Source organism: Bicyclus anynana, chromosome 21, assembly GCF_947172395.1.
Source record: "Bicyclus anynana chromosome 21, ilBicAnyn1.1, whole genome shotgun sequence".
NCBI lineage: Eukaryota > Metazoa > Arthropoda > Insecta > Lepidoptera > Nymphalidae > Bicyclus > Bicyclus anynana.
In genome coordinates, this window is record NC_069103.1 from 14,193,878 (window position 1) to 14,215,378 (window position 21,501).

Sequence of the window (21,501 nt, forward strand, 5' to 3'; positions counted from 1 at the left end):
GTAATTAGTCTCAGTTGGTACTGATACCCTGGCGCTCAATAAAATTCTATGACAGAAATATTTATTTTGATACTGCATAATTTTCAAGTTCCAGTTCCTCCGAGCAATCGAAAGCAATTCATTTGACACTTGACATTGACAATGACAGTTGACACGTTTATGTACGTTAAGTTGTCAACCTGCGTCGTGTTGGAAAAATTGCATGTCGCTATGTTCAGTCAAGTCAGGTCTCGAAATAAATAAAATTGGTCATGGCTGAAACCGAGGGACATAAACATCGGGATATAAATTTCCATGAGGGAGAAGGTAATAATTGTTGAAATATTATTGTTAAGAACGCGTGCTCCGTTTGTTCGTGACGCGACGGCCGCGTCCCGCGCTGGACCCTCGTGTTGTTGTGACATTGAAAAATGGGTTCTTTTTATTGCTGCCTGGACCGCGGTGCTGGCCCTCAAGGAACAGAGTGTGCTCACTACGCGGAGCGTTGAGAGGCGGCCTCGGCTCTTCGGGAGCGAGGATGACGGGGGGTTCCGACAGGACACTCGAGACAGGTAACTGGTAAACGTTTTTGTTGTAACTTTACCCGATACGTACGAGAGCAGATCTAATAACGCGCAGTTTCATATCGCGAAACGTATACATATCCACTTGTCAACATGCACCAAAACATACATTCAACATTTGTTTACAAAGTTTTGTATATTCCTCTAATCTCTAGGATAAGATTGACAAAAGATTTCAATGTGTTACTGATTTCAATACAATTAATAAACAGTAAGCGTACATAGAGCATAGACAAAGGCTTTGTATTTTTTTTTGTTGTTGTAAATTATGTGGAATTTTAATTAAACAATCATACATAGTCATTATAGTGATTTCAAATGCTTGTAATGTGCGACTGAGAGTTCAAAGTCAACAATGAGCAATGAATAAATAAAACTTTAAAATGTACTTTTCCAATATAGGTGATCAGCTGAGTGATTGATGTATAAATCTTAACTACCATATGTTTATATAACAACAAATATGTGAGAATGTATTTGGTATTCTAAAGTTTTATTATTTTTCTTACCTGAGACTTTTTAGGAATGTATATTTATTCAACCAACATATTCAGTGGGTTGCACAAGGCTATAATGCTATGGCTATACTATGGGTTGGCATTATATGCACAAATTTTACAAAACAGAAAATTTGTCCTGCCATACATGTTTGTAATGAGTCTTCAGTAAAACAGTTTTATTAAACACAAAAGGTACAACTGTACTATTAAATAGGCATACATAAAATATAAATTAACTAAATCTATCTAATATAATTTTTGTAATAAATTAATTCAGGGGTAGGGTAGGGTTAGGGTAGCATAGGGTAGGGGTAGGGAAGTGCACATAAGGTAAAGCAAAAGCTTGGCCGGGACTGCTTTTCTTGTTTAAAACTGTTATACAATTTGTAACAAGTACCTATACAGTCAAACATCTTCATAAACTTTCACATTTGCCATAATAGTCTGAGTGATCTAATCTTGCTAATCCTCACAATATATTATAATATTTTCTATATTGGTTATGCAACTGTTGTGCCTTTCCATTGGAAATATTTTTGATAAACTTTATAAAAAGAGGTTCTATACAACCATTATATTTGTATGTCTAAAAGATTTATTCAAAATCTAAAAATGTTTTAATTTTGGACTATAAACTTAAATTAGAGATAATGAAATTAAAAGAATTATTTCAAGTAGGCTTTATACAAGCACTTTTGAAAAGTTAAATCTGTGGGTGAGTGATGAATCTACCTAAGTTCGGAAAGTAGACTGCTGAGAAGAGTTACAGCAGACATTCTTTTAAAATGTTACAATTTGTAATTTATAATTCAGTATATTATTTTTTCCTGTCTTAGTGTGCAGAAGAATCATTTCATAAATCTCCATCATTTACTTTTTGCTAACAGCATAAAAATATGCTTCTGGTCTGAAAAATTTATTGAATACTGATTTGAAAAATTCTTTCAGTGTTAGATTTAGAGCCTTTATCGAGGCTATAATATATTCTTCCATAAACAGTAAAACAGTGCAGTTTCAGCTAGTGTACTATAAAAAAATGTGCAAAGAATCGCAAGAGAATTCATAGTAGTTATTATTGATGAATGACAGATTAGCTCAGTTCGAACCCAGGACCTCATGATCTGAAGCCAACCGACCAACCAACCAACCTGAACCAACAATACTGTTGTAGAGTAACTGTCTGAATATCTTACTATAAAATGAGAAACTCACATTATATAAGATAATCTGATATTGTGACCTGTATGATAAATCTATGTGCTATCAGATTTGTTATCACATCTGTGTTACATGTGATACTTTTCAACAGATTCAAATAGTAGGCATTAGGCTACATCTTTGAATTTTATGAAATACATAACTATCCAGCAAATGTTATTTTGCCTTTTAAAAATAGCAATTGATGGTAGAACTATAAAAAAATTTGCTGTAAATATATTGTTCCATATCACATCATAAAAAATTAACAAAAAATTAAAATAAATTTGGGGACTTAACCACTAATATACACAATAAAACTACATCAATTGATCAAGCTGTTTAATCCACATAGAGTTCTGTGGGAATAACATGATAAAAGTAGTTTGACAATATTTTATCTCTGTGGAAAGTTTTATCCTAATGTATCAAATGTCCAGCAGCTCTGGATTTGGACGCCCGCAACTCTGTTCACGTGTAATTCTGTTTTTCACAAAACCTTGGATATCCAGGATTTTCAGGACAATTGAGTATCTGAAAGCTACCACAATCCAAATAGTTGCCTTATGTCAGTGCTTTTCACACATACTGCATACCACATTGGACATTACAGTTTGATTCTTTTCAATGTTTATTGTAAAATGTTAATATCAAGCTATAGAATCACAGAATAATCACAGAAAACTGGTTTTTGTGACCTTTAACCTTGAATAACTTATGAACACACTAGATTTTACGAGACTTTGGAGTTCACAACTTATTATATCTCATACAGGAGGTTGACCTCTTTATTTTGCTTAATTAACTGGGGTATACACCTGACAAACTGTCATTAACTAAGCCTACATGAAATAATCAGTGTAGAGCCGTGACAGCCTCTGCCTTCGATTCGGAGAGTGTAGGTTCGAATCCGGTCCAAGGCATGCACCGCGAACTTTTCATATGTGCATTTTAAGAAATCAAATCGCGTAACTCAAATGGTGAAGAAAAATATTGAAAATTTGTATGTGGTGCCAATCCGCATTGCGCCAGCGTTATTAGCGTATCAGCCTAACCTCTCATTCTGAGAGGAGACTCTTGCTCAACAGTGAGCCGAATATATGTTAATGATGACTTAAAATAAACGTATTAGATATGATTTGCATGTAGCCGTGTCTATTGGCCAGTGAAGCTGCCGCAAAGGTTGTGTTCTCAGGTCGACGTCTCACATAACGGACGCGCGTCCGTCTATTGCGTATTGCGATACACAACACGCGTTACCAGTTTTCTAACATATCCTTTCCAATATATATACCTACAACTTGTAAATTAAGCTTGGCGTTTGCTCGCGGTTTCGTTCGTGATTAGACACTCTTGTTATGTTTATTAGGGGTGTAAGAGACTTAGACATTTCATGGATTCACCGTGCGGGTGCCGGGTCCATCGCGTGGTAGAGAACTCCGAGCAGAGTCCTGAACTGACTACAGGATGATGAGGGTTAATTAAAATTAGCGGGATTTGTAAAAAAGCAGTTTTTGCATATACATTAAATAGTTTTTAGGTCAGTATAGAGTACAGTCAAAAAATGCGTATGCGTGAAGCCAAAGTCAAAATACCAAAAGTCAATCGCACATAACCACCATACATATAGTATGACAAACGAATTCGATACATATGTTAGGTACACCGATATCTTGCGGTCATTTTTTGTTTCTTTATCTCGCTTTACTTAGACCTTCGGGACAGGTTTTTATTGACCGCACGTCCGCAAAACATTACGCCTGCCACACACGGTCAAGTATATCCAAGTCTGCAGCGCATAGCAATGTAGAGATGCGTAATATCGTTATGGATTTCGATATATTTCACTGCCTTTTTTTAAAGAAATTCTATTGCCGGTTAGCTACGGCCTATGCCTACCACCAAACCAGACCTGAGCCGATTTATGAAATACATATTATTTTGTATTCTACTTCTTGTTATGTTTCTGCTTCTCTAATTGTGGAGTACAAATAAAGATTACTTACAGTATACAGTTAAAACCTAAACTGATCTAAGTCGAAAGTCGAACACAGGACTTCTCTTTTGAGAACCAAATCACTACCAACTGCGCCAGATACTCGTAACTCGTCAAAATCATTAAGCTCGCTGCAGTTTTGAGCATTATTTGACCGTGTGTAGCTGGCATTACACGCTGATATTTAGAAGGGGAAAAAATACTGCGTTGCTCTATGTTTAAAAATTAATATTACTTAATTAAACTACACTGGCTAAAGTAGGTACACTTGTTGGGTCCCTGTAGATATTTTTATACCAAAGTGCTCCTAAACCCAAGTGGTTTAAATATTAAAGACTCTTAATAGTATATGGAGGAAATATTTGTATTTTTGGATGTAGCAAATAAACTCTAAAACTACTGAATCAAATTGGAATTTCTTTTCAGTTTTTTTTTTAGGATTGGGTTAGGGTAGGGTAGGGGTAGGGAAGAAGTGCACTTAAGTCAAAGCAAAGCTTGACCGGGTCCGCTAGTAATATAATTTTCGCTATCTGAACATTCTTTCATATTTTCGACCATAAAATGGGGGTGTTGGGTAAAAAATAATTAACGATCTTTTCTCATACCTACTATGTTATGTACAAAAACTCATTAAAATCGGTCGAGCTGTATCAGAAGAGAGCCACCACAAAAACCCGTGATACAAGATTTTTATACATTAGACAGATTTAATAGTTTTTGTTTTTTCACTTAGCTTTATGAGAGGAGGTTTCTGGTACTGAAAGTCATTACAAAAAATCGGTTTTATGACAATATTTAGTTAGACCTCACTACACCTATTTAATTCAACCTTTAAAATGTGGTCAAATGTAAATTTAACCTTAATCTACTTTTTGGTGCCAAGGTCGTTATTTTGGCATTATCCATAATGCCCAGAACCGGATTAACTCACATAGTAACCTACTGTTTTATCTCTGGATTACTATTATCTATATTGGTGCTGCTTAAGATAAACCTATCGATATTATTGCGTTACCAAAAAAATTGAATATCTCTCGTTATGAGAACAATGCAGGAAGGAAATCTTTGGCGCCACTTGGACGAGGTCCAACTTTTTTTCGCAGCATCAACGAACATTAACTTCTATGGCGTTTAAAGATAATCCCAATATAACTGAGTATAAAAATGTTAGCATATTGTTATCAGATTATGTTCTAGGCCTAATACAGAGTGGTTAGGCTTATAGGAATGGAGCTTAGGCCAACAAAACCTCAACGACCGTTTACCGTACTCTCACAAGCAAAACAGCGTCTTCGCCGATTTCTAACACCACGTTCAGACCAAAAAATTATCGGCCCTCTAAGCCAAGATTCGAGTAGAACCGTAGACGCCATTTGAGAGTTGTTACACCCATCTCTTTTTATGCATCTGCCTTCGGGTATCACCATTCGATGCTGCTGCGCTTGCACTCAACCCCTTTGACGTTGCTAAAGTCCTATAAGCCCACGGCAAATACACAATCAAAATACAAATAATACTAAAACTGCATACAAATAGTAGACAAAATCGCCTCGAGTGTAGTACGTCAAAATAAATCACCTTCAATACCATCGTATTTCACGTATAATGTATTGAATGCATTCCACCTAGCTGGGAACTATTCATAGATAATTTCTAGACGTTCTAACAAATTGATACGAGTATAGTCAATATAGAAAAACACGCATAGGTACGTTGCAGAGCGCTGGCCGTCACCCAAACATATGTGTCGGTGTCAATAACCCGGGCTGGAAGGAAGCCAGGCTGTGATGATGTGTGGAGAGTCAGAATAGGAAGCCGACAGGTGTTTTGGAAGCCGGTGCGCGTTTTCGATTTGACCCAAATGTCGACTGACCGAAATATATGAAAGTGACAATTAAGTAGTCACGTATGTCACGGTCGGATTTCTCGCGCTATGGACAGAATATAGTGCAAAAACAGTACGTAACAATGGCAATACCTACAGTTTTTGCGCTGTATTACATACTGTTGAGTTCCTTGCAGGCTCTTCTCAGCAGAACCTGCCTTCCGAACCGGTGGTAGAGACTTTTCAAATAGTCAAACTTGACTCAAAAGTGCCTACTTGAAATAAATGAAATTTGAATTAGTTTATACTAATATTTTAAAGAAGTAAAGGTATCGAGGTAACTTCCCTGGTTGTATAGTGCTTTAGTTCTTGATTGACGATTCCCCAAGTTCTTCTAAACCGAGGGGGTCGATAAATCTCATAGGAGACGCCCTTTTAGACCTAGCGTCAAAAACATACCTCGTGAAGTGAAGACAAAATCCAATTTATCGCTCTCTCTTTCATTGCAATGCGACGGAAGAGAGAGCGATATATTGGGTGAGCGAACAGTCTTTTTCTCTTCACAAAATATCTAGTAGTGCGACAGGCATGTCGAGGGTCTCTTCGTTATTCTAGTCGTTAAGTCAACTCAGCAGAGCTTCTGCGCGTGCGCCTAATCCCTGGTGACGCTATTGCGGACTCTAAAAGAGCTCTACAATAAAAATTAAAAAAAAAGAATGTCGGTTACTGAAGCAGTAGTTTGTTTTCGAAACGGTTACGCATATTACATAAAACCTCGCAACGATTCCTACGACCTTGGCGAATCTATTCTATTTAAAAGCTTTTGATATCGTTCGCGAGAATAAATGTGCGCCTAGCTTGCGAAATCCATTCATACAAATGTATATCTTATTGTGTAAGTCGTAAATGTCAAAATTCAATACACTCTGTTGTTTATGTTACAATTTAGTTTCAAATGCATAATGGGCCATGATTGATATACAATTGCTATTTGCTTGCAATCCAAGCGTTTGTCTTGTAAACGAAATTGATTCGTATTTACAGGAGGATAGATGTTAAAATAGCAAATCAATGCGTAACTGAGTAGCTTTTGCTAACGTCAGTTTTTCATAATGTAAGGCTTCTATTGGCTTAACCTCCTTATTACTTAGATTAGAGGAATTTGAAATGTTTGCGTTTGGTATGAATAACTGTGAGATTTAGAAGTTATAGTTTGAATCGAGAATTGTTATTTTTGTTTAATTGAAAAATATTTCAACTAGTTTGTAAACTACTTTTATATAAAAGGAGATTTTTTTTATTCAGTTCGTATCGTTCGTTCATATTGGATCGATTTCGAGATGTCCCCATCAAAAGTAATTGTTCTCAAACTGATACTGCATATCAAGGATATAAATTAATCGGTCATAAAAGTCTTCAATCCTACTAATATTATAAACGCGAAAGTTTGTATGGATGTTTGGATGTATGTTTGGATGTTTGTTACTCTATAACGCCGCTACTACTGAAGCAATTTAACTGAAATGGAAATAGATTTTACTCTGGATTAACAAATAGGCTCCTTTTTATTCCGAAAAAAAAAACCATGGTTTCCCGAGATTTGCGAAAACTAATGATTTTGATGATATGAATGTTTGTTACTTTTTTACGCCTCAACTACTGAACCGAATTAGCTGAAATTTGTTAATAAGATATATTATAGCCTGGGTTAACACATAGGCTACTTTTTATCCCGGAAAAATCCATGGTTCCCGAGGGATTTGTGAAAAACTAAATTCTACGCGGACGAACTCGCGGGCGTCCGCTAGTACCTAATACATTAATAGTAATTTCTGAGTACCATTATAAAAGGGTGAGGAAAAAATGTATATTTTGTACTTGTATTTTGGTTTTAGGCGATGAGGTGGTCGGGAAGCTGAGTTTGCAAGTGTCATGTAATAGCAGGAGTAAGTCTTCATCTCAATGGAGATCGTGTTTGAAGTTGTCGTGCTATGTATGTTTGTCACTATCTCTCTGTACTTCTAATGAAACTTTTTTGCTTTGCTCTACTTTTAACGAAAATTGTTTTCCATCTGCTTCTAAGTTGATATTGCTTGTGTATTTTATGGTCTAAGGCGCCTGATGTAGTCAGTTGTTTTATAAATGCTGGAATCTTTTTACGCCAGGCACCTGCAATAGGTACGAATAGGTTTGGTCGTCGTAACTATGTAGTTTGAACCATGGTTTCTTCGGGAGGGAGAATGCACCAAAGGTCCAGACCCTGATTGTCATGATAAGCGTGTTTTTTAGTTTCTTCGTCGTTTTTTTGTTAATCAGAAATCAACTTAGTCTTCAGACGTTTCGTGGCATCTCTTCGGAAAACATCTCATCTCATCTCATCTCTTAGTAAATTAACGTTTAAACCAATCATAAATAATATTGTTCAAAAAGGTGCTCAGCTTTTGGGATTTTTAAAACGCAACACAAAGGGGTTCTCTTGTAAGACCAAAATTATTTTATATAATGCCTTGGTGAGATGTTGTCTTGAGTTTGCTAGTGTTATTTGGAATCCAATCTACAGTACACATTCCCAACGCGTTGAAAATATACAACGATCGTTTACTAGGCATCTTGCCTTTATATCGACCGGTATTTCGCATAGGATGCCCTACCACCAGCGACTAGCGGAGTTTGAAATGTTACCGCTACGAAGAAGACGCGATATGATGGACTTATGCTTTCTCCACAAGATTTTAAATAACAAAATCAAGTGTGGTAACATACTTGAAAGGGTATCCCTAACAGTCCCGCGTAGATATCCACGCTTCCGTACTATGAAATTGTTTCATATTCCTTTTGTTAATTATATATAATTAGTTAAGTGTTGACATATAATTATATAAATGTTATGTGCGCCTATTGTTTATATGCATATCAGAACTCTTTAATATGTGTTATCTTATGTTTTAACGTTTAATATGTGTATTGTTGGCGTGCTTTATATATAAATAAATATAAATAAATAAATAAATAAATCTCTAAACGAATCGTTCTGAATTAGAGATCCGGTAAATATAATTCAGATTTAGTATGCTTCTTCTTAAAAATGTCATACTGAACGTTGTCGAACGTTAAAATTGGTCAAGCCTATACGGTCAAGGAAGGGTCAAGGTTTGATTTTTGGCAAGATTATTGTTTTATAAAATTCCGCATAATATCGCCTGCTATTCCATGACTAAACGCATCTAAAGCATTATATAATAATAATGGAATGCATGTATAATTGCCTGTGAGATAGGCACGCTCCAATATAAACATTGCATTGCTATCGCGTCTCTGGCGATCCCAACCTTCGGCTATTTGCGGGCCTCGATGGGAATGTATTTGTTTTTGCTTATTTGTCAGTGACAAGTTCTCATCTGCAGGCTTATCCAGTAACTTTGACGTATATTAGTTGACATATACGAAATTGAGAATCTATGTAACAAATGTCATCCGGTGCTTACTGGTGGATATCATACCGCATGTAGTTGGCATTTTGTCAATTAATTTGATGTTTATTTTAATAGGTTGATAATAAAGACCAAATTAGTGAATAGGCCAGCTGCAGGCTAATCCACTAACTTTGACGTGACATATCCGAAATTGAAATTCTATGTAACAAAATTAAATCTCATCCAGTGTCTACTGACAAGTGACAACCCCTCTTTAAGTAGGTCGATAACATTTCTCAGTTGAATTGATGTTTATTTTAATAGATATAAGGTATATTAAATAGGATAGCGGATCTGTCTATCTTTGTATAAACAGACAAACGCCTGGGACTTCGTCCGTTGACGTGTATCGTCATCATTATCAGCCGATGGACGTCCACTGCTGGATATAGGCCTCTTGTACTTCCAAACACCAGTCTCGAACTGCTAGCATCCCGTGGCTCCCTTTAACCCTGTTAATGTCGTCGGCCCACCTAGTGGGGGGTTATCTTACCTTAAACGAGGGGATATGAACCTTAGACACACCACGCTACTCCAGCCCCTGTAGCCGTAGAAAAATGTATGGGAATGACAGATGTTCATCACGTGACCTGTCTATAGCAAAAATGTTATTCCCATACATTTATCTAGATTTCGAAGCGTTTGCGATCGTAGAAAAAGAATCGACGTGCCACTTGGCTATAGGGGAAGATTGGGGGACATAATAATTAATACTACCTCATAATATGTGAGACGTGATAGCCCAGTGGATGTGAACCTCTGCCTTCGATTCGAAGGGCGTAGGTTTGAATCTCGTCCGGAGCTTGCACCTCCAATTTTGCATTTAGGTGCATTTTAAGAAAATAAATATTCACGTGTCTCAAACGGTGAAGGAAAACATCGTGAGGCAACCTACTGAGAATTTTCTTTTCTCTACGTTTGTGAAGTCTGCCATTCCACATTGGGTCAGCGTGATGGACTAAGACCTAACCACTCTCATTCTGAGAGGGTCTCCTCTCAGAATGAGAGTGGTTAGCGAGAGTCTTCTCGCTCGCCATTAAGCTGAAATATGGGTTGTCAATGATGATGCTGATGACATAATATATTTTAGAAAATAAACGGTCCCAGTAAAACAAGTGAATGATTTCCTCCACTAGATTCAAAACCTTCGGAGGTTCTTAATAACCATGATTTGTGTCATTAAAGATGAGAACTGTATGTAAATCACGTAGATAGGAGGCGCCCGCTCCGGGTCAGTTTCTATTTATTCTCGTGTGTATCGCAGCTGGAATGTGCATCATATTATCGCGCGAAAGTACTGCCATGTTTGATGTGGTGGAGCCGCGATGCAGTGTGGAGCGAAGCTATGTGCGTGCGATAGCGTAGCGATAAAAAAAACTAATAATAATAACTATGTATACTAGCGGGCGAGGATCGAACTCGGGACCTGTCGATGTTGAGTTGAGCCTCTTTACTGTGATTATTGTTCTGTGATTGATTGATTTATCTTCTTTTGTAATACTAGCAGACGCCCAGCAGACTAGTTTAAGTGGGAAAGCATAGCCCATGATGATCCTATAGAAATTATCCCTACAACTTCACAAAGAAACACACAGACTCACTTAAGCTCTTTATAATCCTACTAATATTATAAACGCGAAAGTTTGTATAAATGTTTGAGTGTTTGGATGTTTGTTACTCTTTAACGCCGCTACTACTGAACTTTTATTTTTTTTTATTTTTTTATTTTTTATTATTTATTTATTTATTCCTGTGCGATCGGACAATACGAGGGTGAATCCACGTGGGATAGTGCGGAATAATATGAATGATCCAAAAGCGCTTTATCTATGTTCTATGCTTGCTATTGTATAGCTATAGCTCAGCACGGCGTGTGGCGGTGGGCTAGCGTTAACAATGACAATCACAAACAAGTTGTACCGGCCAACGGTTAACCTCCTTAAGCTGTTCCTAATGCACTGTACTCACATTACTAGCTCTACCCGCTACTTCGCACCTTACGGATACGATCCTAACCGTGGTTAACCAACGAAGTATAAAGGCCCCTACACACTAAGTTCCATATACTTTTTGACGACCTCCGTGGCGCAGTAGTATGCGCGATGGATTTGCAAGACGGAGGTCCTGGGTTCGATCCCCGGCTGGGCCGATTGAGGTTTTCTTAATTGGTCCAGGTCTGGCTGGTGGAAGGCTTCGGCCGTGGCTAGTTACCACCCTACCGACAAAGACGTACCGCCAAGCGATTTAGCGTTCCGGTACGATGTCGTGTAGAAACCGAAAGGAGTGTGGATTTTCATCCTCCTCCTAACAAGTTAGCCCGCTTTCATCTTAGATTGCATCATCACTTACCATCAGGTGAGATTGCAGTCAAGGGCTAACTTGTAAAGAATTAAAAAAAAAAAAAAAAAAAAAAACCCTCGCCTCCAAAGACGGAATCCCGGCCTTGACGCCGCCGCTTTAGGCCGTTAAAACGTCTAATAATGGAGAATGACGAAAAGTAGCAAACATACTTTATAAGTTACTAGCTGACGGCCGCGACTTCGTCCGCGTGGATTTCAGTTTTTGACAAACTCTCGCGAACTTTTTTTTAGAACTTTTAAAGGGAAACAATTCTATCATACATGATGTTTGCGAAACTTTAACCGTTTACGCAGCACTCGCAGCGTAAGCTCTCAAAAGGAAAAAAATCCCCCGATTTTGAAACATTCTTCATTGGTGCTCCGCTCCTATTGGTCTTAGCGTGATAATATATAGCCTATAGCCTTCCTCAATAAATGGGCTATCTAACACTGAAAGAATTTTTCAAATCGGACCTGAGATTAGCGCGTTCAAGCAAAACAGACGCTTTAGCTTTGTAATATTAGTATACATTTTGATCTAGAATGGACAGAGATCTTACCAAAGTCTTTCACATCTGTATTCGTGCTTGCAGCGATATTAACCAACATCAGAGCTGAGTTACTCAATCCTTTGTGTTCGTCTTCACACGCTTCTGCCTAATGAAATCGAAACTTCCGTATTTTAATTTCGTTTGATACACAATAATGTATCTTATACCTTTTATAATAGGGTGTGTTTTAGAAGTGTAAATAATGTGCTCTGTGTGCAGGTCTCGTATGTCATTCTCGGTAACAAGTAACATTGTAGAAGGGTCTCTTTTGAGTCAGGTGCAGTTACTTTAGTAAATCTAAATCTATCTATACTTATATTAAATCTGTAGAGGTCTATTCTGTAATATATTTCCAAAATAACTATCAGCGGATGATTAGTGCAATCAGTAAAGTTTTTGTCTGTCTCTGTATGTATGTTCGTTATAGAAACAAAGACTACTCGACGGATTTTAACGAAACTTGGTACAATTTTTCTTCATATTCCTGGACAGGTTATATACATTTCATCACAGTCTACAGTCATCTACAGTCAATAAGAGTGGGCAAATGGGAGAATTTACTCCATTTTTACAGCGGATTTCTATGGATCTTTCTCTCGATTCGATTTTGAAAATTCTTGTACAAATAGTAAACGTTATTTGTGAGTATCGTAGGCAATATTTTATTCCAACGGTAAACGGGAAGTACGCGGGGCGTTTGTTAGTTATTATTATATATTTAGTAATAGTATTATTTCAGCCTTATGCCTGATTATGGTATTATTTTAAAAGTCTCATTGACTTATCGCCGTCAGATGAAATACTAGACGACTAGGTGTTAAAAGTAATTTACGTTATTTCAATGAATTCTATAGCGCAGGTCTTTATGTCATGCCACAAGTTACAACTGGGGTTGAATTCGATCCGACCTTCAGGTGGATTTGAGAATTGGCCGCATGCACAGCTATAGAGGCTTATATAATACGCATTAAGAGACGCTCACACATACTACATACGGTATATATATGTATCTGAAAAGAAAGAAAAGTTTATTCAGAATACACATCATACAAAGGAAAGAGAGAAAAAAAACAGTAATTAAAATACATTGCAACTAGCATAATGTGATCCTAAAAGGGTCTCCACTCGGCATATTGATGTGTCCGTGAGGACACCGCGCTGATGTTCCGTGGAGCCATCAAGGTGACGTTTGGACGTATCTGAGAGTTTACTACTTTTTCTCCATCCCAAAAGTGCCAACTAAAAAAGTTTTCACATCCTACTAATATTATAAATGCGAAAGTTTGTATGGATGTTTGGATGTTTGTTACTCTATAACGCCGTTACTACTGAAGAGATTTGGCTGAAATTTGGAACGGAAATGGATTTTACTCTGGATTTTACTTTTTATCCCAAAAAAATCCATGGTTTCCCGAGATCTGCGAAAACTGATGATTTTGATGATATGAATGTTTGTTACTCTTTCACGCCTCGATTACTGAACCGAGTTAGCTGAAATTTGATATTGAGATATATTATAGCCTGGATTAACTACTACTACTATAGTACTACTACTACTATAGGCTACTTTTTATCCCGAAAAAAATCCATGGTTCCCGAGGGATTAGTGAAAATCTAAATTGCACGCGGACGAAGTTGCGGGCGTCCGCTAGTTAATAATGAAACAATTCCGTTCCCCAGTAACAGAGAAGCCGGCGCCGGCGCCGCGCGCGGGCCCCCACGGCGTGCAGATCGTCAACACGGGCCCCGACCACTCCTTCCTGCTGGATGAAGATGCTCTCGAGGAGTTGCTGCTGCAGGAAGATGTCAAGGACAGGTCCGCCGTCGTCATATCCGTGGCCGGCGCCTTCAGGAAGGGCAAGTCGTTTCTGCTCGACTTCTTCCTGCGATACATGCAAAACAAGGTTAGTTAGATACTTGTCTTCTCTTTAGAACTCTAGAGTTATTCTTTGTGGATGAGGATGATCAAAGAGTTACTGTTGCAGTAGTACATCAAGGATGAATCCAGAAGTTAGCGCGCAAATTAGCAAACAAATTCGTGTGCTTTATATATTATAGCTTGGCAAGTTCGTTGATGACACTCCCATGATATGCGGGCGATGGGGGGGCGGGGGGGGGGGGGGGGGAGAGGACTGAGCGGGTGTGTAGTCGTGCGGGCGGAGCAGAGGGAAGGACTGCGCGGTTGTGAAGACGTGCGCGCGGGGCATCGCTATATCCTCCCGGCACGCGTAAACCATCGGGAGTTCTACGAACGAATTTGCCAAGCTATAGTATAGCTAAAGTAATGTTTCAGCCTTTATAACATTTTCATTTTATGGTGCAATGTTGCATTTGTCAGCATACTGATAAATGAAAACCAAGAAATCACGATATATGCATTTACTTAAGGTATTTATTTTTTTCATTACATAAAACTTTCATAAAAAATAATATAAAAATTACATTATTCTAGGTCAAACACAACAGTTAAATGCACGTTTCATGTTGTTCTAAAACACATGTTTTAGAACAACATGAAACTGGATGGACATGGAATTATTGGTCTTGTTGGTATTTATTATGTATCAAAAAATAGCTAATAACAAGTGAATGTCGGCAGTATGGCGCGGGCGGCGGCGGCGGCGAGTGGCTGGGCAGCGAGGAGGACCCGCTGGTGGGCTTCAGCTGGCGCGGCGGCTCCGAGCGCGACACCACCGGCATCCTCATGTGGTCGGAGATCTTCAAGGCCACGCTCGAGGACGGGGAGAAGGTGCTCCATTGCTTTCAACATCCTTACTGTTTCAATTTTTCATTATTCGATGAACTATTGACAACCTGTCTTGCCTGTCGGCCTCCCTGGCCCAGTGGTATGCGCGGTGGATTTACAAAACGGTGGTCGTGGGTTCGATCCCCGGCTGGGCAGATTGAGGTTTTCTTAATTGGTCCAGGTCTGGCTGCTGGGAGGCTTCGGCCGTGGCTAGTTACCACTCTGCCGGCAAAGACATACCGCCAAGCGATTCAGCGTTCCGGTACGACGCCGTGTAGAAACCGAAAGAGGTGTGGATTTTCATCCTCCTCCTAACAAGTTAGCCCGCTTCCATCTTGGACTGCATCAACACTTACCATCAGGTGAGATTGTAGTCAAGGACTAACTTGTAAAGAATAAAAAAAAAACCTGTCTGGTGCAGTTGGTAGTGCTGTCGCCAAAGAATATATACTCCAAGGAGAATCTAATCTACATACACGAAAACGTTGGACATAGCAGTGACATTATTCCCGCATACGAAATATTTTTTAATTAAAGTCAGCGGCAATTTTAAATGAAGATTTTTGATTTTAAATAATTTTTTTTCATCGAGGTTTAATAAAACACTTACTTTTTAAAATAGTTGAAGAAACCAATTGAGTAAAACAAAAATAAGACAAAAAAGTTTTTCCAATGTTACCTGGGATCGAAATCAGGATAATTACATTGTGTCTTGGTTATACTCGTACACCATTAGTCCGAATTCTAGTCATTTGGACTAATGTTGTACGAGTGTACAATGCAGAATTTGGTCCCCCTCATCCGATCCAAAAGATTTGGAAGTTTTAACGCCGGGACATTTTTTGATTGGTCAGCGCGTTGCTGGAGTATCCCTTCAGGAACACGAAAACTTCTCGTTTGACTCGCTTTGAATTGTTGCATCAGATGAGCCAAAACTCTACTACTAGAAAATAAAATTCAAAATCAGTCCAAAATTGACGGAAATATCGCTGGACATACATAAAAAAACAAACATACATACAGCCGAACGTAGAACCTCCTCCTTTTTAGAAGTCTGTTAAAAAGGGGCAAGTAACTTCAGCTGTAACAAACGATTTAACTAAACATTCAACAATACATTTTGTAACTGTTGCATATTAGGTAAAACTCGTACATTTTATAAAACGAACGAAGTGAGTTGATCTTACCTTACCTTATCAGCCGATAGACATCCACTGGTGGACATAGGCCTCTTGAATTTACCTCCAAGCACAACGATCTCATCCGCCAGCATCCAGCGGCAACGGCAGAGTTGATTTATTTGATATTAAAAAGCAAATGTCCGTTCTGTACCAGGTAGCAATAATCCTGCTGGACACGCAAGGCGCGTTCGACAGCGAGTCCACGGTGCGCGACTGCGCCACCGTGTTCGCGCTGTCCACCATGCTGTCGTCCGTGCAGATCTACAACCTGTCGCAGAACATCCAGGAGGATGACCTGCAACATCTACAGGTACCCACACAATCAATTACAATTTATGCACTAAGCTGTTTGTTTATCCTGATGTACTGAATGACCTGCCACATTTACAGGTACTTCGTCAGTCAAACTTCATTTGATACTAGCCGACGCCCCCGGTATCACTATAGTAGTTCCAGTCATAAAAATTACTCTACTCGTATTCTTATTTATAATCAATTCTAGTCTAGTTTATGTAATCAAGATTTTTTTATTTGACGCATAATATGAATAAATAGTAAATTTACTAATTATTTTATTATATAACATAAATTTACATAAAATTAATGACTAAACGTGCACATTCTCATAAATATTTATGTTATGAGCAAATGAACGCCTTAAATTGAATAGTATTAGCCCATTTGCACGTTGTAAAATAAATATATTATAAATGTAAAGATACCTAACATCAGTATAATTTACTCATTTTATTTGTCTGACTGGAGTATAATGTTACAGTAAATCATTCTTGTAAATAAGGTACAGTAGTGGACCTAACACACTACCTTGCACACCCCTACTTTGTGTTATCCTTAATTTATGCCTTAATAATAAGTGGGTTTGCTGTTAAAGTTTGCATTTTAAATCAAACACTTTCATGTAATATTTAACATGACGTATGTCTAACAGTTATTTACAGAGTACGGGCGTTTGGCGCTTGAGGATGGCGGTCGAACGCCTTTCCAGAGGCTACAGTTTGTTGTACGAGACTGGAGCTTCCCCTACGAGGCGCCCTATGGCGTGCAAGGCGGACAGACCATCTTACAGAGGAGACTAAAAGTAAAATTAATAATTTCTTTTTGTCACTGACACTATCATTTGTGTATGAATTAAACCGTAACCGTAACCTTAATTTCATTAAATTAGGGTTTCGGTAAAACTAGGTTAATAGATGATTCCATTAAAATAATTGAATACTCATTTGTCTCATAGGTATCAGATAAACAACATCCAGAGCTACAGTCGCTTCGCAAACACATCACATCATGCTTCGCAGAGATAGCATGCTTCCTCATGCCACACCCTGGGTTGAAGGTCGCCACTAGCCCTGACTTCGACGGACGACTTCAAGGTGAGAGAACACTTCAAATTGTGCATTCTAATTTGATTTTATGTTATGGAATTTATTATTTACTAACCGTGTTTTATTCGTAGTTTGCGATAGAATTTATGTTTTACGTAAGGTGCGATTCACTAAGAAAAGTCATCATTGATATAAAGTAACAAAAATTATGGACCTAACAGAGGAACTTCTGACATTCCAAGCAAAATCAATAGCTCAACGGAGCTATTGATTTTGCTTACTCCCCAACACCCTGTATACTTTTGATATTTAATGAAGTGGTATAGTTAATCAAACGCTGTCTTCAAATCAACAAAACGAAAAACAAATTCTGACGCACTAGTCATCTTTGCAGATATAGAGCCGGAGTTTAAGCGCTCTCTGCAACAGTTGGTGCCGATGCTCCTGGCGCCCGGCAACCTCGTGCCGAAGCAGATCAACGGACAGCGAGTGCGCGCCAAGGAACTGCTGCACTACTTCAAGAGTTACATGAACATTTACCGCGGGAACGAACTGCCGGAACCGAAAAGTATGTTGGTGGTAAGTGATGTATATTTATACCGTAAAGTGACTTCAGTAGAAGGACAAAAGAGGCGAGCAGAAGGAAGAAGAGATGACTGCAGTGTGTGAAGAAGAGTAGATAATGAATTGACATATGATTATATAGATTTTAATGACACTTTTAAAGTTATTCTACTTCAAATAAATTATTTAGATGTTATGGAGGTGACTCAAAATAACTGGTTGCAGGAACCCTGGGTAAAGGAATTGCTGTAGCGAAGTTCTTGTGTAAAGTGCAAACTGTGTCGCAGGCAACAGCCGAGGCCAACAACCTGACGGCGGTGGCGGAGGCGCGCGAGGTGTACACGTCGCTGATGGAGGAGATCTGTGGGGGGGCGCGGCCCTACCTGCAGGCGCAGCTGCTGGAGGCGGAGCACGCGCGCGTGCGCGACAAGGCGCTGCACGCCTTCCACGCCAAGCGCAAGATGGGCGGCGACGAGTTCAGTCGCGCCTACTGCGAGCAGCTCGTGCAGGTACTGCTGCTGTGTGGGGTCGCTGGTGGAGGAGAGCTGTGGGGGGGCGCGGCCCTACCTGCAGGCGCAGCTGCTGGAGGCGGAGCACGCGCGCGTGCGCGACAAGGCGCTGCACGCCTTCCACGCCAAGCGCAAGATGGGCGGCGACGAGTTCAGTCGCGCCTACTGCGAGCAGCTCGTGCAGGTACTGCTGCTGTGTGGGGTCGCTGGTGGAGGAGAGCTGTGGGGGGGCGCGGCCCTACCTGCAGGCGCAGCTGCTGGAGGCGGAGCACGCGCGCGTGCGCGACAAGGCGCTGCACGCCTTCCACGCCAAGCGCAAGATGGGCGGCGACGAGTTCAGTCGCGCCTACTGCGAGCAGCTCGTGCAGGTACTGCTGCTGTGTGGTGTCGCTGGTGGGGGAGAGCTGTGGGGGGCGCGGCCCTACCTGCAGGCGCAGCTGCTGGAGGCGGAGCACGTGCGCGACAAGGCGCTGCACGCCTTCCACGCCAAGCGCAAGATGGGCGGCGACGAGTTCAGCCGCGCCTACTGCGAGCAGCTCGTGAAGGTACTGCTGCTGTGTGGTGTCGCTGGTGGGGGAGAGCTGTGGGGGGCGCGGCCCTACCTGCAGCTGCTGGTGATGTGACTAGTGTCATGTCGTGTGGCGCGACTGTCATAGGCGCTCCATTCGACCTTGGAGATATGACCCAGTTAACTACTAGTACAAAGGTATTCAGATTCTTCATGTTGTCCTTGTATACAGTAAATGTAAGACTATGCTCGCTGTGCCCGCAGGACCTGGAGGAGCAGTTCCAGCAGTTCCGCGCGCACAACGAGAGCAAGAACATATTCAAGGCGGCGCGCACGCCGTCCGTGCTGTTCGCCGTGGCGCTCGTGTTCTACGTGCTGAGCGGCATCCTCGGGCTCGTGGGGCTGTACCCGCTCGCCAACCTCTGCAACCTCACCATGGGCGTGGCGCTGCTCACGCTGGCGCTGTGGGCGTACATCAGGTGAGTGCTGCTCGCCGTCGCGCTCGTGTTCTACGTGCTGAGCGGCATCCTCGGGCTCGTGGGGCTGTACCCGCTCGCCAACCTCTGCAACCTCACCATGAGCGTGGCGCTGCTCACGCTGGCGCTGTGGGCGTACATCAGGTGAGTGCTGCTCGCCGTCGCGCTCGTGTTCTACGTGCTGAGCGGCATCCTCGGGCTCGTGGGGCTGTACCCGCTCGCCAACCTCTGCAACCTCACCATGGGCGTGGCGCTGCTCACGCTGGCGCTGTGGGCGTACATCAGGTGAGTGCTGCTCGCCGTCGCGCTCGTGTTCTACGTGCTGAGCGGCATCCTCGGGCTCGTGGGGCTGTACCCGCTCGCCAACCTCTGCAACCTCACCATGAGCGTGGCGCTGCTCACGCTGGCGCTGTGGGCGTACATCAGGTGAGTGCTGCTCGCCGTCGCGCTCGTGTTCTACGTGCTGAGCGGCATCCTCGGGCTCGTGGGGCTGTACCCGCTCGCCAACCTCTGCAACCTCACCATGGGCGTGGCGCTGCTCACGCTGGCGCTGTGGGTGTACATCAGGTGAGTGCTGCTCGCCGTCGCGCTCGTGTTCTACGTGCTGAGCGGCATCCTCGGGCTCGTGGGGCTGTACCCGCTCGCCAACCTCTGCAACCTCACCATGAGCGTGGCGCTGCTCACGCTGGCGCTGTGGGCGTACATCAGGTGAGTGCTGCTCGCCGTCGCGCTCGTGTTCTACGTGCTGAGCGGCATCCTCGGGCTCGTGGGGCTGTACCCGCTCGCCAACCTCTGCAACCTCACCATGGGCGTGGCGCTGCTCACGCTGGCGCTGTGGGTGTACATCAGGTGAGTGCTGCTCGCCGTCGCGCTCGTGTTCTACGTGCTGAGCGGCATCCTCGGGCTCGTGGGGCTGTACCCGCTCGCCAACCTCTGCAACCTCACCATGGGCGTGGCGCTGCTCACGCTGGCGCTGTGGGCGTACATCAGGTGAGTGCTGCTCGCCGTCGCGCTCGTTTAGTTTACACAACAACAAAAGGAAGTGATAGCAATAAGTAGAAATTAACGAAAATAATTTTTCAAAAATTAAATATTTACTGCAACAAGATTCGCTATTCCAATAATCTATGAATATTAATTCAAAATGTATGTATGATATTATAAGTTGAATATAATTCGAAAATCAACAGATACAGCGGCGAGATGAGAGAGCTGGGCGTCACTATAGACGAGTCGGCGAGCTGGCTGTGGGATAATGTAAGTTGTTTTGTTGAAAATGTTGTAAAACTGACTAATTCTGTTCTACATAAATTACCCTTTTGTGATAAGAATCGAACTATTTGATTAGGTATTTTTACGTAGTCTTTGTTAAACTGTGTCTTTCTTAAATAATAGGTACAATTTTGCTAACGTCGTTTTATGACCAAGGTATTAATCTTTATCCAAATAAGCATAATATTCATCACAAGTATTTAATTTTGATCAAAATTGCCCTTGACTTGTATTTATATAATATTATAGTATGAATAGCTGACAAAGAGCCGTGATAACCTAGTGGATATGACCTCTGCCTCCGATTTCGGAGGGTGTGGGTTAGAATCCGGTCCGGGGCCTGCATCTCCAACTTTTCAGTTGTGTGCATTTTAAGAAATTAAATATCACGTGTCTCAAACGGTGAAGGAAAACATCGTGAGGAAACCTGCATACCAGAGAATATCTTAATTCTCTGC

At 41.0% G+C, this 21,501-nt stretch overlaps 1 protein-coding gene across 1 annotated transcript in view; it reads left to right on the forward strand.

The window, feature by feature from the left end:
- The first annotated feature begins 202 nt into the window (after positions 1-202).
- LOC112050540 (atlastin) overlaps positions 203-21,501 on the forward strand; it is a 31,640-nt gene continuing 10,341 nt past the window's right edge. Inside the window, 11 exon segments of the mRNA XM_052888163.1 lie at positions 203-241; positions 243-306; positions 14,125-14,348; positions 15,044-15,193; positions 16,526-16,681; positions 17,321-17,470; positions 17,624-17,762; positions 18,109-18,293; positions 18,566-18,787; positions 19,560-19,774; positions 20,962-21,028. Coding sequence (XP_052744123.1) covers positions 203-241; positions 243-306; positions 14,125-14,348; positions 15,044-15,193; positions 16,526-16,681; positions 17,321-17,470; positions 17,624-17,762; positions 18,109-18,293; positions 18,566-18,787; positions 19,560-19,774; positions 20,962-21,028 — 1,611 coding nt within the window.